The sequence below is a fragment of the Monodon monoceros genome, unplaced genomic scaffold, assembly GCF_005190385.1.
Source record: "Monodon monoceros isolate NGI ecotype Baffin Bay Population unplaced genomic scaffold, NGI_Narwhal_1 Super_Scaffold_18, whole genome shotgun sequence".
Taxonomy (NCBI): domain Eukaryota; kingdom Metazoa; phylum Chordata; class Mammalia; order Artiodactyla; family Monodontidae; genus Monodon; species Monodon monoceros.
This window is the reverse complement of record NW_021703774.1, coordinates 74,230,709-74,246,421: the sequence shown is the minus strand read 5'-3', so window position 1 is coordinate 74,246,421 and position 15,713 is coordinate 74,230,709. Positions and strand designations below refer to the sequence as shown.

The 15,713-nt window shown below is 45.7% G+C and overlaps 1 protein-coding gene across 1 annotated transcript; it reads right to left on the bottom strand.

The window, feature by feature from the left end:
- Positions 1–11,129: 11,129 nt before the first annotated feature.
- TXNIP (thioredoxin interacting protein) lies at positions 11,130–14,868 on the bottom strand. The gene is made up of 8 exons (XM_029228966.1): positions 14,316–14,868; positions 13,718–13,790; positions 13,464–13,611; positions 13,145–13,247; positions 12,755–13,011; positions 12,497–12,653; positions 12,232–12,383; positions 11,130–12,102 (listed from the first exon to the last, which is right to left on the bottom strand). Exons 1-8 carry the CDS (start codon positions 14,563–14,565, stop codon positions 12,067–12,069), a joined length of 1,176 nt encoding a protein of 391 aa, XP_029084799.1. The 5' UTR covers positions 14,566–14,868; the 3' UTR covers positions 11,130–12,066.
- Between the last annotated feature and the right edge of the window lie 845 nt (positions 14,869–15,713).

The following is a 15,713-nucleotide window of genomic DNA, read 5'->3' as shown; positions in this document are numbered from 1 at the left end:
TTTCTCTCACTCCCTTCTTGTGGGGAGGGGGAGGGGGTAGGCAGTGTTGCTTTACAGGAAGTAAGGAGGGTGCAGAGGAAGGGGGTGACTTAGGGACACTCAGCTCTGAGAGGTGCTTTCTCACCCACACAGTTCTCCCTTGGGTGAGGTCACTTCCCTGGGCTCTGATTGGCTTCCGAGGAAGCCCTAGATGTACTGATTGGTTCCAGCCACTTGACATGCAACAGTCACGGGCAAGCTGCATGTCCAGAATAGGGACTGGATAAGGAGGCAGGAACAGATAGCTGGGATGCTGTCATAGCAACCTTACTAAACATTTGAAAGCCATGAAGATGGGATGTAGGAGAATCTTCAAGAAATTCCCCAGCCATATTCAGGTAGGCAGACTGAAATCCCTATGGCATCAAGTGATAGAGACTGGCAATCTAATGTTAGATACTTCTGACCCAATTGTAAAGAATGAATAGGGGCTGTGACTCCATTGAGGGAAAGCACCTTAAAAGCCTGGTTTGGGTGTGGTAGTAGATGTTAAGGTAGGAGCCAAGAGAACAGAGAAGGAAACAGGAATAGAAATAGAACATTCCAGAGTTATTGAGCAATTTGGATGATTGATGTGTTTCCTTTTCTAGTTCTCTGAGGTATTGTGTGAGTGGAGTAGGGGGAGGGGCCAGGGGACCTGTCACTGGGGTTTCCCGTAGTCACACTGTAGCCTGTGATTGTAGCTAGGGAGAAATTAGCAGAAAACAAAAATAAAAGACCCTGGAAAATCTCCTTTTACCTTTCTCCCCTGCATATACACACATACCAGACCTAATCTGGTTAACTATGTTTGTGTCTATGTTGGGGGCACAGTTGACCTCCTAAATCCCACCTAATGCCAGCATGTGTACTCAAAAGAGTGGGAACAAAGAAGATTCTAGACAAGAGACAGTAGAGGAGAACTGAACACACCCCTGCCCCCACCTCTATACACACACATCCTTTTCCCATGAAACAGGGGAAGGATAAAGGTTAGAGTGGCCTCTTGGGATCAGTTGTACTTCCTCAAAGACAAAGTGTCAGAGAGACCAGACCATTCTTGGACTCTTTCCTATCTGGCCTCCTGCCCTTCCTGGCAGGTGACCTTGCTGAACAAAGCCAGAGACAGGGGACCCAGCAGCTTCCCCAGATTCCGGAACAGTTCCAGGAATGAGCTAGACTGTTTCCATTGACCTTTCCCCTACTTTCCATAGGTTCTATTGGGCAGGCTGAGGCAGAAGCCTAAGACTCAGTAAATAGAGTCAGGGCTGCTAGTCCTCCGGAGGACCACCTGAAAGGGTAGAGGTCCAAGCACTACTTGCAAACATTTAGAGAGGCCCCACGTGGTTCTTGCTCAGCCCTGGACTGCGTGCCTGCTTATGTTGAATAGATTGCTCCCATGCCCACAGCCTAGGCTGCTCTGGCCCCAGGCAGGGTAGGTTCTCAGTCAAGAATCCTCTCCTTCCATACCCCATGTTCCATCCCTAGCCTACTGGTCCCCTCCCACCTCGGGCAGGAAGCTTGAGATTGGGGTCTGCAAATTTAAGCTCAGGGACTCAAGTGATTTGAGGGAGGGCTGAATGAGAGACCTGGTTATAGCATGCAGTTTAGAAGATTGGGAGTAGAGACCAAAGAAAATTGGAGGGTCAAATATTGGGTGGACAGGACACCCATGGTTGGTGAGGTAAAGACATGTATTTTCCTCAATTCGTTTTTATTGCTGTTTGAACTTTGAAAGGAACGAAGGGTGGTTTGTAGGCCTAGGCTAGTTTAAGAACTAAGCCAAAGGGAAAAGCTGCCATCTCAACTGGGCAAAGCACTGGTTTATGGTCCTAGTTTCACCACTCCATAGCTTTGTACCCTTGGGAAAGTCATGTAGTCTCCAAGCGTCAAATTCCTCATGTATGAAAGAGAATTTGAGTTAGATGTCCACTAGGAAATCCTTCAAGCTGACGTTGATCCACCTGCAAGAATCCAGATGGTTCTGAGAACAAAGGTCAGGATGTGTCCAGCTTTTGCTGAATTCATTCCGTCTGCTGGATTTCCCCACCTTATTCTCAGCTGGGCAGGCTAAACATACCTCAGGCAACTAGCCAGTCCTTTCCAGGAACCTGCTTCAGCCCAAATAGCAGAAGGATCAGCAAGTCCATTAACTAGCAAGGAAGGAGACACCCCTGCAGCAGAGTTCAAGGTCACGATCAGCAAGCCAGGACTCAAATCAAGCAGGCCACCAAGGAATTTCTGACTGAGGAAGGGGCCTGTGGGGCAGGTCCTCCCTATCTCCCCTCATGTAGCATGTCTGGCCAAAGGACAGAGAAGAGAAATGAGCTAGACAGGAATAGTTCAGTTAGCTAATCTGGCCAGACCAGTGGTGACCCTTTCTCCACTGACCTTTCCCCTACTGAGACTCACTTTTTCCCCAAGGTCATTTGGGACCAGAAAGTGGGAAATAACAAGTTCTAGTTTCCTAGTATCGCCTCAGAAAGTTATTTGCCTTATCCCCAACAGGACTTAATTTGCCATTTTGTACTCCGGAGGGAAGGGAGGTTCCCCCTGCAACTCTAATGGGAGTCAGTGGAAAGACAGTGATCCAACCCTAATTGCAGGACCTGAGAGGCTAAGTGCGATCACCCTGGGCACCCAAAATTTGGGGGGAAGGAATCCAGGGATTCCTCAGACCCAGTCCTGACCAATGCAGGGAGGGGCTATGCCCCGGTGACCTCTGACTCTGGGACTGTTCTTCATTCTCAAACCTCTACTCCTCCTGGAATTCTCAGCTGTGGGCTGAGGTTCCCAAGACTTGGATCCCTGCCTCTCCTTGAATCTTCTCCATTCTCTAATTCCATTTCCCTTGGTATAAAATAGACAAGGAGAAATATCCAAATCCTGTGTCTTACGTTCTCTGTTACACTCAGGGCAGCCTTAATAGTGCTAGAATAGGAAGGAGGTTAGACCTGTCTTTGCCTTACCCAAAAGGATTGGGGGGACAAACTAACCTGAGTCACGGACACAGATCTGGGATATTTCCTATCTTGGAGAGAATAGATGAAATCCCATGTGGACAGGGAAAGAAGCCCTGGTACTCATCCTCCTTATGCTCTGCTATGGCCAGAGAAATAGCCATTCTAGAGGGGAAATTCCGTCAACTAAGGAGGTCAAGGTAACTCTTTTACCTCATTTTTCTTGGGCAGAGATGGTAAGAGGATGTGAAACAAAGATGGGGTCAGTGAAAGGAAGGCCAAATGCTGACCGGTCCTTTTCTCAGCCCTCTGCTTCCTGTCTCCAAGCCTCTCTCTTGGCCCTTGGACAGTCTTTCTTGTCTGACCATACTTGGATGCTCTTGGCCCCTCACCTCTCCCTTACTTGGCTCCTGTTTTGAGACTTGCTTTCCATCCTGAGCCACCATTCTAACACCTGTCCAGAGCTATCAGGGATGTTTATAAACTTCTCAGGAGCTGGACTGGGCCAGGTCAGGAGGGGTGGCTGAGAGCCAGAAAGAGAGCTTGCCACTCAGACTCTCTTATTGTCTTTCAGATTCCTTTCCTTTTCTGACTCTCTAACCACGTCTTTCTTTCCATGTCTCTCTTTGCCTCATGTCTTTAGCATTATGCTACTTAAATTAGGTTATCAATGGGTGATGTGGTGAGGAATATTTGGAGCCACAGACTACACACCTTCCAGAATGTCAATTTTACTTTTAAGATTTGCTGGGGGAAGATAAATTATTCTTATACTAAAATTACACAAATATATTATGCAGTGTGAATCAAAATTTGCACTTTTTAAACATAAAACGGGTACTTCAAAGACATTTCTGGCTTGTGACAGGCTACTTTGGACTGTTCCAGAAGCCCGGGGGAAAATTCAGTTTCCCTAATCTTAGGGGTCCTTCAGAGGAAATATTTGAGAAGAAGCTCTACTTAGAGCAGAGGTGACAACCTAAGGCAAAAACCTTAACACCAGACAAGAGCCAAGGGTATAAAGGAGTGAAGCAGGTGAGTGTAATGCAATAGGGAGTGGTGAGAACTGGCAGATACAAGTCTGCCTGACCCTTTTAGCTCTAGCAGGTTGATGCCATGAAGGAATGTGGGCTCAGTGTTACCAAATGTGGTTGCTTTTTAAGGGAAGCCAGAACAATAGATTTTAGTGAGCTCTGTTTTTTTAATGTTTACAACCAATTCAAATATTTAGGAAGAAGCTATACAAGTTTCTAAATGCCTGCAAGCTGATTCTACCTATGGGCCCTCGGTTTGCTGCCTCTGACCTCTATCAACATTTCTTCCACTTCCCAAAGGTGTATGTGGCCCAAATCTGGACTTCCAAGGTCTCAAATTCTGTTCCCAAGAGCTGGGGGCAGTGAGCTTCATGAGGTTACAGGGGAGAATGGAGCTCTCCTGCAGGACAGCTTGGGGAGGTAGAACTGAAGAGAAGCCCTTTGGGTACCAATGGCAGGTGACACCTTTCTCCAGCGGGAGAGAAGGAGCCATTGGTCCCTGCCCAACCACCTTTTCCCTGATCTTCAGGGATATGGAGCTAAAAACATCTTGGGGTCTGGAACAGAAACCAAAGATTCCTCAGAGTTGGAAGATGAGACAAGCATGAAAGCCCACGCATAGAGAGAAATGGGAGAACAGGAGATGAAGGAAGGAAGCTGTGAGCCTGGATAGATGAAGGAGGAAGTCAGAATTTAGACAGGTAAACTGGAGAGGGAGGGGTCTTTAGCCACAGAACCATATAAGGGAAACACAGTTCTCACGCTCCTGAACCCCGCCTCCCCTCCCAGCAACTGAAATCCTTCCCCTGTCCATCTGTCCATGAGGTTAAAAATATCTTAGCTGGGTACCCAGCCAGACATTTCCAAGAACCTGTTTACCGACCATCTGATTGACTTGGAGAGGTGGTCAGCAGCTCCATCACCCAAAAGGGAATGAGAATGGACCTTGCTTACATTCCAGGACTCAAGGCCCATGGGTGTCACAATTCTGTCCCCATGTTCTGCCTTTCCTCTTCCTTCTTCCATCACTTCATGGCCTGGAGATGACCAATCAGTTGGTAGTCAGAAAAATCCCAGTCTTCAGTCTGTCCAACCTTTTCATAACAGGCTCCATAGAAAGCACAGCAGGGTCACACCAAGGGAAAGGTCAGGACAAGACAGGAATAGCCTAAATAGGCTAAATTGGGCCTCATCAGTGGGGCCTCCACTGGCTTTTGTGCTACTCAGTCTAGCCCACCTCAGGGAAATAAATCAAATGAGATGCAATACCTTCAAATAAGGAGTCTGGGAGTTCTTTGTAGTGTCACAAACAGCACTCTCTGTTTCTCAGTTCATCACTCCAAATGGTGGGAAGCTTGCCTCTGGAGTTGTATACTGGAAAGTTAAGAAAGCTCAATTAATTAATTCCCAGAAGGTGATAGAGTTACTCCAGAGGCCTGTAAAGCACGCTGGGAGTATGAGAGAGAAAACTCTAGTGGTCCCAGAGCTATACCATGGGGGTGTGCAGAGGGCCTGTCCTGGCCTGGGGGTGGGAGTCCCAATAGTGGGCCACCTCTCCCACCACAAAATTAACTACAGGGTGAGTCAGCCTCTGTACAGTGACCTCTTCTCAGACTGTTTTGCTACCCCAACACAGGAAGGGAATCAAGAGGAGCAAAGAGAGAGTGGTGTTAGTTATGATAGGTCAGAGAGGAGGAACAAATTTGAGGACATGCCTGGGAGTGAGCTAATCAAGGCAGTGGTGGTGAATATGCCTCCTCTTTTATTTTAGATAACAAGCACAATAACTTCGCCATTGTTTTAACTCTTCATATATATATATATATATATATATATATATATATATATATATATATACATTTTTTTTTAAGGAGAAATAAAGCTGTATTAGTTTGCTAGGGTTGCCAGAACAAAATGCCACAGACTGGGAGGCTTAATTAATTTTCTCACAGTTCTGGAGGCTTTGAGTCCAAGATCAAGGTGTCCACAGGTTTAGTTTCTTCTGAGGCCTCCCTCCCTTGCTTGCAGATGGCCGCATTCTTTTCTTTTTTCATTTAATTAAAAAAATTTATTTTAGGCTGTGTCGGGTCTTCGTTGCTGCACGCAGGCTTCTCATTGCAGTGGCTTCTCTTATTGCGGAGGAAGGGCTCTAGGTGCATGGGCTTCGGTAGTTGAGGCTCACGGGCTCTAGAGCGCAGGCGCAGTCGTTGTGGCGCATGGGCTTAGTTGCTCCGCGGCATGTGGGATGTTCCCAGACCAAGGCTTGAACCCACGTCCCCTGCATTGGCAGACAGATTTTTAACCACTGCACCACCAGGGAAGCCCCTGGCCACATTCTTGCTGTGTCCTCACATGGACTTTCCTCTATGAGCTGAGTGTGCATGTCTGTGTCCTAATCTTCTCTTCTTATAGGGGCACCAGCACATTGGGTTAGGGCCCAGCCATATGACCTCATTTTACCTTCATCACCTCTCTTAAGGCCCTATTTCCAAATACAGTCATATTCTGAAGTACTAGGGTCTGGACTTCAACATATGAATTTATGGGGTTTCAGTTCAGACCATAAGAGCAGCTGCTCCCTGTTGGTTGAAGCAGAAGTCTCTTCTCAGAGGAGAGAGGAGTCTTCCCACATGGCCTAGAACTTGACCCAGCCAAGTCATGACCATGACTCTGATTCCCTGTTGTTTTACCACATGCCTCAGTGACTGAGAGTGTAGGTCAGGGAGTGAAAAAGAAATTATGTCCTTAGTACATTTTCACTAAATATTTCAGCCTTTGTGAGGCCACGTATTCACAAAAGAAGTAAAGAAGTTACGTTTTTGTCAACAAGTGGTTGGCCTTGGAAGGCACACAACTCACTGAGGAACCACATAAGTGCCTCCAATATGCTGAGGCAAGCCATGAACACAGGAGCTGAAGACAGTGAGAAATCAGATGTCACATCCTAGTTGGGAAGCAGTTCATCACCAGGTTAGTTCAATCAAATCCGTGTTTTAGGTGCTGGGGTTGAGGAGGGCGTCAGTCCTGGAACACTTTATCAGAGAAATTTATATTTTCATATGGCCTCAAGTTACTGGCATCCTCCAGTACTCCCTTTAGCATTTCTTGAAGAGTAGGTATTATAGTACTGAACTCCTTCAGCTTTTGTGTGAGAATGCCTTTCATTTTTCCTCATTCCCAGGTTTCACATGTGGATGACCAGGGTTCACACTTAAAGAACTTTACTATTTTCTTACAGCTACATTGGACCACCAGGAAAATAACTTGCCTGGATATTATTTCTTGCTTTTAATGGTCACGATTTTTGCCAGAAGATGAGACAATGTATGTCCTCCAGCATCACATCTATGTACATATTTCTCTGCAATGTGTCCAGCAGGTCCCACTCTTTGTGGGTGAGTTCTACAAACACGTCTTCAAAGGTCACTGATCTCTAAAGCATCATGGATATTCTGGTTCAGTCAGCATCATTCTTTCCAGTGCCTCCCATGACTTGCTGTATTCTGTTGGTCAGAAGCCAGTCAGTAGCCACTTAGTAGTTGCACAAAGAGTGGAGTTTCCTCACTGGATGTGGATCACAGTCTGTGGCTGGGAACATCCAGAAGTGGGGTTCAGTGTTCTCCCCCAGAACTGGGAAAAGTGGCTGCATTCTGGAAATAACTGAAAGTGATGAAAATCCAGCCTCAATCATCACTGAGAAGGTGGGGATAAACCGCGCGGGGCGGCTGGAAATGAAGGCACGGTGACGGGAGGAGGGTGCATGACCCCTTTTCACAGCTTGGGGCGCGGGCGGGGAGCGTCTTCTTCCCGCAGCCCCGCCAGCCGCCACGCGGGCCCCGAAGCCGCCACATGTGCTCCTGCCGCCGCCATGGCGCCTCCCTTCCCCACATATATTTTTAAAATCCTCACTTCTAAGGTTGTTACTATTACTCTTTCCCATTTTACAGATAAACTGTAGCACAGAGAAGGTTAAACAAGTTGCAAGGTCATACAGCTAGTTAAGTGGTGGAAGTAGGATTTGAATTTAGATAGTTTGGCTCCAGTTGGTATTGTGCTTAATTACCACACTATACTATTTCTCCTTAATAGTATAGGGAGGCTGATCCCTGAACTTCCTCTAGGCTATAGACTCACCTATTGGGCCAGGACCTGCAGCCCTGGTTCTGCAGTCATCTCTGAGAGGGAGTTTTTCAGCTTTGGAAATGGAATTGAACGTAGAGTCAGAACAGAGAATGGGGCAAAAGTTTCTTTCTTTCCACTCCAGAACTATTGAGGTCAGGATGCTTGGGACAGAGGCCATCAGAGGGTCAGTAAAACATTCTCCTTATCCATCTTATGCATTCCATCACCTAGAGATAGTCCGAGGAAAAAATACTAGGAAGGGGTCTGTATACTACTGAAAGAACTGGGCAAAAGTAACTCTTTTACCCCGCTTCATAACCTTCAGCTCTTAGGTGATTGTTTTTTGTTGACCAGGTGTTTGGTCAGATCTTCTCTCCATACTTTTCCCTCCCGATGCCTCAACCCAAGTTATATCCTTGTTTTTCCAGTCTGTTCAGAGTTATCAAGGTAGCCAAGGATCCTGGTTGTGGAAGTATCTGTTCTTTCCTTGTTAATTTTACTTTCTCTAGCTCTTTTCTCTCTTTAGTTTTCTTTCTGTCTTCTCTCAGATCTTCCTATACCAGATTGGGCCTAATGAATAAATGATACTAAGAACTGGATCTCCTCAAATGGCTGTACATGTAGGTTATAGCTCTTTAAAAATTAAAAGGCATATGAGAAGTGCAAAGGAAAGGAAGACCCAAGGTATCCACCCACTTAAATGGAGAAACAGCTGGGCTGGGACCTAAGGAAGAGTACTTAAGCAAGCCTATGTGCAGATGTCCTGGGGTGGGGTAGAAGTTGTGTATCGAAGGCAAAAGGAAGTCCAGTGGAGACTTTTGTGCTCTAAGGGAGGGATGCGTTTCCTCTGGATGAACAGCTATAGCTGCTTCCTTCCTTCCTCAGATTTTGCTGTGCTGTTCAATATGACAGTCACTAGTCACAGGGAGCTAACTAAATTTAAAATAAACAGAAATAAAAATTCAGTTCATCAGGAAGAGTAGCCACATTTCAGAGCTCACTAGTCACATGTGGATAGTGGCTACCATATTAGGGCAAATATAGAACGTTTCCATCATTATAGAAAGTTCTGTTGGCCAGTGCTGGATTTGAGGTATTAGGGTATCAGGAGGAGGTGCATATGTTCTGGCCCTTCAAGGATCAAATCTCTATCAGACCTTGGGTGTAAGTTATCTACCCTCTCCATCCCCTTCTCATATCACGTACCAGTAGCCAGGCTGTATACACAAACAACCAGGCTTTTGTGCTCCATGGTCTCTCCATCTCTTTGTCCTGCCCTCTGGCCTGCTCTTGTCCTTGCTCTATCCCTCCAGTCCCTGCAAAACAAGCTCCAGAAAAACTTTTCCATCAACTTTGACTTAGTTTTCTGGTCACAGAGTTGAAAAAGGGCGGAGGCACTAAATTCTTGAACAGGTAAGAAAAGGAGGCAGAGGTGAGAGTAAAGGTCACAGTCACCATGGCAGCAGAGCTAGAGATTGACACCTTGGTAAAAAAAAAAACGACAACGGCCAGTAGAGAGCAAAAGAGCTACTGAGAATGAAAGATAGATGCAGACAAAGATTGAAGTGGAAAAGAATCTTTTCAATCCTACTTTCTGTTCAATTTACATTGATTTTATGAAATTCCAGGAGCCTGAGGTCTGGAATTACTATGTGGAGGTCCATAGAAAAGCGAACCCCCAAATAAGGGCTAGGACTAGATTTGTCTGCAGATTTAAATGAACCAGAAATCAGAACGTACGCTAACCTCTGCCATCTCGGGGTTTCTCATCACTAGTCACTCCTAGTCACTCCTTTCGGAATAAAAATCATTTCAATTAGAGGTGAAATTGCGCCATCAATCTGTTATTACTGTACAAGGAAGTAACAGAAACTGCTGAAGCATATCATAAGGAATGAGGGTTGGTTTGAATATTCAGCAAACATTTACTACGTTATGATCATGTACTTGGATACGAACTGTAATGGGAGCTGCAGAGATAAAAAAAACGGTAGCTGCATTCAAATAACTTGATGGTCATTAACTCTAAATCCTTATGTCCTGTATTATGTCTTCCTGCATATAAACCAGGCTTATACTGGGAAGAAACTATGATGAAACCAAATTATGAAAAAGACCCATAACCTTTTCCTTCCAAATCCCCTCACAAACTTCATTTCCCTGTATTTCAAGAGCTCATTAAACAAAACAAAAATCAAAGCTTCATGCACTCCAAAGTTGAAGGAATTTAGTAATGATTAACTATAGATGTAGAAAACTAGCTTGGACCACCAGAAGATCCCACTACAGTTCTTTAGTGAATTCGACAAAAGACAATGTAGCTCAAATTCCTTCCCTTGTCACCCCACCAACCCGCATTCTGACTATATTCATTACGGTCAATAGGAAATGGTTTCTCTACAAGGTTTCCAACAATGTGAATTGTGAAGTAGGGGGAAAGCTCCTTTGGGCACATTTTCTTTCTAATAACGTCTTCAACACCATCTCAGAGACCAGAAAACAAACTCTTTTGCCATTAAAAAAAACTTTATTTTATTTTTTACAAAGAATACCCCCACCTGGGGTGAAAAAATATATCTGGTTAAGTACAAAATATAGTTTTTGTCATACAAAAAGATATACAATTAAAAAACAACAGAAGAATGAAACCACCTTCAGCCCACATACTTTCTCAGGAAAGGGAAGATAGAGCTCAGTGCTCTGACACAGGACAGTGAACAAAGTGCTAAGGCTGAGGGAGACTGAGCAAGTGCTAGAGGCTGCAGTGAGAGAGGGGCTGTCAACATCCCTGTCTCCTAACACTGGGCAGGAAGGGAGCCCGCACAGCTTTTGTGAAGACCTGCCCTCTAGTTTCTCATGGCAACATCTGTATGCTCTGATCACAGTGTTGGGGCATTTTGATTTAGAGTTCCTCCTTGGGTTTGGAGAAGTCACAGTGGGCAAGGCTGATAGCAGCAACCCTTCTCATATAGTTAAGAGTGTCAGAATTGCAGAATTCTGTACACTGGGACAAAGTCTCAAAAGCAGTAACACTTTTTTTTTTTTTTGTCATTGTGCTTACCCCTAGAGACATAGTAGACCAGTTTTAGCTTACACTTGAGAAAGGAAAAAAATCCCAAATTTGACACAAACTAAAGTGCTAAGAACATCACCTCAGAATCAATTCCAAGGAGTCAGATGAAAAGAAAAACACATTCTCCCACGTGAAAATGTTTGCCAACAGGAGAACACAGTGCAATAGGCTCTAAAAATGGCTTTTAAGACCTTTGGTGGGGTACAGTTACTACCGCTTTATACCTGATTAAAGTACTTTCTGAACAAAGACAACCTTTGAGCTTCTTCCCTTTAATCCACGTGGGAAGCTCACTCCAAAGTCCAAACCAAATCAGCTCTGGAGGGATTTTTTTTTTTTTCTATAAGTGTACAAACAAAGGGGAACAACGATTTTAAGAACATCCTTTTCCCAAAGTTTTCGCCGTGATTTTTTTCCTTTTCATTTTCCTGGTTTGCTAAATTGGCTCTCCTCTACACGGCAGAGGTTCAAGGTCTATTGTTATACCAATCTATAATCCCCTCCATAAAACACTGGGAAGACCATGCCAGGAGGCCATTTCTACCCCTTATTCAAAACTACTGAAAATGCCTCAATTTTCAAAGAGATTTAAGAAAATGGGATTGGCCTGAATTTTTCTAGTATGTTTTTAAACCCATCCAGCAAAATACCCCGTATCACATCTCACTGGCTGAGGACGAGTGTGCACCCATTAAAGCCCAGGAGATTGCATGCTGATCACCTCCTACACTGGAGAGTCAGAGGCTGGGGTGGACCGGTACCCCACTGTAGAGACTGCTGAGTCTCTAAAAAAGTACGAGTCCGGGAAGAGAGATGAAAAAAAACAAGTAGGTACAGCTGCTTCTTTTCTTCCACATGCTCACTGCACATTGTTGTTGAGGATGCAGGGATCCACCTGGGAGGAAGAAAGAAAACATTTTAGTTTGGGTGAGAACTAAAAGAACAACCCAGTTTAGCAATTCCTCCAAGTCAACTTCCTATAGTAGGCTTAGGGCAAATGTAGTGGTAAAATGACAATTCTCACCTCAGTGTAAGTAGGTGGTGGCATGAACTTGAACTCAGGAGCATACATAAAAATAGGGCTGTCTTGAGAACCATCTGTGTCATCTAGCAGAGGAGTAGTGGGACTCTCCAATCGGTGATCTTCAGGAATGATATCCATATAGCAAGGAGGAGCTAGAGAGAGAAAGTATGGGGATAAGAAGCCTGGCCAAGGAATGCTTGACCATCACCAATTTTACAAACCCAAGCAGGCCAGAGAGGAAGAACAGACATTAGGTCTAGCTCACCTTCTGGGGTATCGGGGATGTTTAGATCTACCCAACTCATCTCAGAACTGGTTCGGCTGGCCATGCTGGATGTCCGGCTACTGAGGCCTGACCTGCTGCCAATTACCAGGGGCAGGTCAAGAATGACTTTCTTGGAGCCAGGGACGCTAACATAGATCTAGAAAAGAAGACGGTGGTTTGTTAGACTGGAGATCTGGAGAAAACACCACTATTGTTCTGACAGATGAACAATTTCTCTCTCCAGCCCCACCCACTCACCAGTAAGGAGTATTCAACTCGAAGGATGTTGCAGCCCAAGATAGAAGGCCTGATCTTCTGCACCCGAAGGCTCTTGCCACGCCATGATGCACAAGTTCCTGAGATGATATGATTGCCTCTGACCGATGACAACTTCTGCGTCAGCATCTTGGTTTGGCCATTGGCAAGGTAAGTGTGGCGGGCAACAATGGCAGCTTTGGGGACCACGATGCGGGAACTCGTATTCTCAAAGTCAGCATGGATGTTAATCTCATCACCTAGCAACAAGAAAGATGAAAACTGATGCTTAGTACAGTTGATGACTTTTCATCTGTCCCTGTCTCCTGCCCTCACCCCCAAACCCACAGTTCCTGTTTTAATAGTCTCCCATTTTAAGCACTAGATCCTTACCTTCACAGAAGCCTTTTCTGTCTATTTGGGCAGAGACAGACACCCGCCCATCAGGAATAAACATGCAGGAAACTTTCTTCTCCTTTTTAGCAGACACAGGTGCCTATGTAGAATGGAGAAGAAAAACGTGTTTTGAGAATTCCTAGAGATCCTTTCTCTGCTTCTCTTTCCTTGCCACTGCTAATTTAGAATAGGCAGCTTTCCCTCCCACCCTGATGACTTAGGACTTGATTCCCTGAGGGGCTTCACTCTAATGCCCTAGACACTTGACTTATTATCCCTGAAACCCAGAAAAATAGAATCTTAAAATGAACCTCACCAGTAAATCAGGAGTATTGACATCCACTAGATCCATCACTTCAAAGTTTTTCTTTGTCTCCTGAGTTGGGTGGCTGGGGCGATCAAGAAAAGCCTTCACCCAGTAGTCTACACACCCATATTTTCCTTTGAAAGATGTTCCCAGAGGCCTTTATCAAGAAAGAAGAAACAATTAATTTAAAAATGCTCTCCAAGAAGAGTAAGTGATCAAAGCAGGGGAAGATAAGTCCACAGATGCATTTAGCTGATACATACCCCTGAGGAAGCTCAAAGCCAAACTTGTATTCATATTTGTTTCCAGGTCTCATGATCACCATCTCATTCTCACCTGAAGGGAGAGAAAAGTGAGTAGCCATTAGGTTTCTTGTTACACTTAAAATGCATCTGTGCGATATGGAATTCTTGGGCAGCATATAAGAGTATTGTAGAACCCCCATTTTCATCCCTTATGTTCTTAAACGAGAGATTCTGATGCATTTCATTGGGCCAAAAAGTTGCAAAGCCCTGCAGTGCTCAAAAAGGCTCAACCAGGACACTTAAGCTACTATCATCTCAAACAGGAAGCAAACAGAATAAACAAGTTACGCACACAGAAAATCTTTCAATAGCTAAGGCAACATCCCTCAGGATCACCTACAGAACACAGCACCATAAGAAACTGCACACATCACCCTTTTTTGGGTGGGGGGTGGGAGGAGTTTGCAAGTTAAAACTAAAAAAGATAAGGAAGCCACACAAAATGCAAACCACACAACCTGAGCAACTTAGAATCTACACTGTAGGCTCCATTTATTCGTATCAATTCTCTTCTCGAATCAGCTTTCACCTTCCAGCAAACAGCTGGGTCACTCACCTGTTGGCTGGTCGTCCAGGAGAAGCGTGTCTTCGTAGCGCAGGTAGTTCAATGTCTGTTTGCACTGTTGGGATCCCTGCATCCACAGGACCTTGGCCATTCCGCAAGCCAGGATCCTGACAGCTTTGACTCCAGTGACTTCACACACCTCCACTATCACCCGGCCAGCCACCTTCTCCCCACTGCCGTACACCTTTTCGGGGTCATTAAAGACCACCTCGAAAGACTTGATCTTCTTGAACATCACCATAACTGGGCTGAGTTGGCTTAAGAGTTAAAAACGAGGGAGGAAAAACAGAACCCCAAATCAAAGGACCCTTAGCAATAAGTTAAAATTATTTCACTCTTCAATCCTCTACTAAATTTTCGATAAGATGCCCACAGAAATTGTAAGCTGCGGCTTAGGCCAAGGGATTTCAAGAGAAAAATAAACCCGTCCTTTTCTTTCTTTCCTCCAACAGCTGGAAGAGAGCCCCGGATCTCCGCGGAAAGGATAAAAGTACACCGCCTGAAGAGACGAAAGGAGAGTTACAACTAAGAGCCGGAAACTGCTCTATATAGTAGCCCGGCAGGCAGGGCCACGCGAGCGCTGGCCTGGAGGCTCGTGCTGCCCTCGTGCACAGCCCTCCCATTGGCTGCCTGTTCCTTGTTTACCAGGAGCCCGACCAATCAGTGAGGTCGCAGCAGCGCGTGGACACAGTGTGCTCCTGGCGGGGAAAATAGTTGTTGTGCATCGCTGCAGGGCCAGGAGGAGGGGGCGGAGGGGCTGTGGGGCGGAGGGGCTGTGGGGCGGCTTCCCTTGGGCCCAAAGGAAGGAGGGCTTCGCTGCCCGTAAAATTTATCAGAGGCCAGAGTCCTTCGAAGGATACTTTTGGGGTGCCAGCGATGTTTTGAGGTAAAAGGAAAATGTGCTTATGAGGGAATTTCGTGACTAGCCTCAGCCAATGCAATTAATTTAGAGGCAACTGTTTATTTCCGACTCACAAATCGCAAGTCGTGTGAAAAACAATCCGAGTTCCGGAATAATTTAGGATCGGGGCGGAGGACAGGGAGTGCCGCTGTTACTGTTCAGGAACATCCCCTTTGTCCTTCTGTTGCCCCGCACCTCTTAAAAACCAACAACACCCCACCCCACCCCCTAAAAAACCTGCTGTGTGGGAAGGAAAAGAGAGCTTGTCACAAAATTTTAACCTCTCTTTAGCGCTCACAGGAAAGCGAGTATCTGGGACTGATCCGCCTTCTCCCTCCCTTTCTAGCCCCCGGGCGCGGGGCTGTGTGCCTCAGCCCCCGCGCCCTTCACTCTGTTCTTGGGACCGGAAACAGTGCGGGCGTGTCCACATCCTCTTGCTTATCCCCTCATCTCTTCAGTCCCTAACTGCAAAGTTGGGGGGCGCTTTA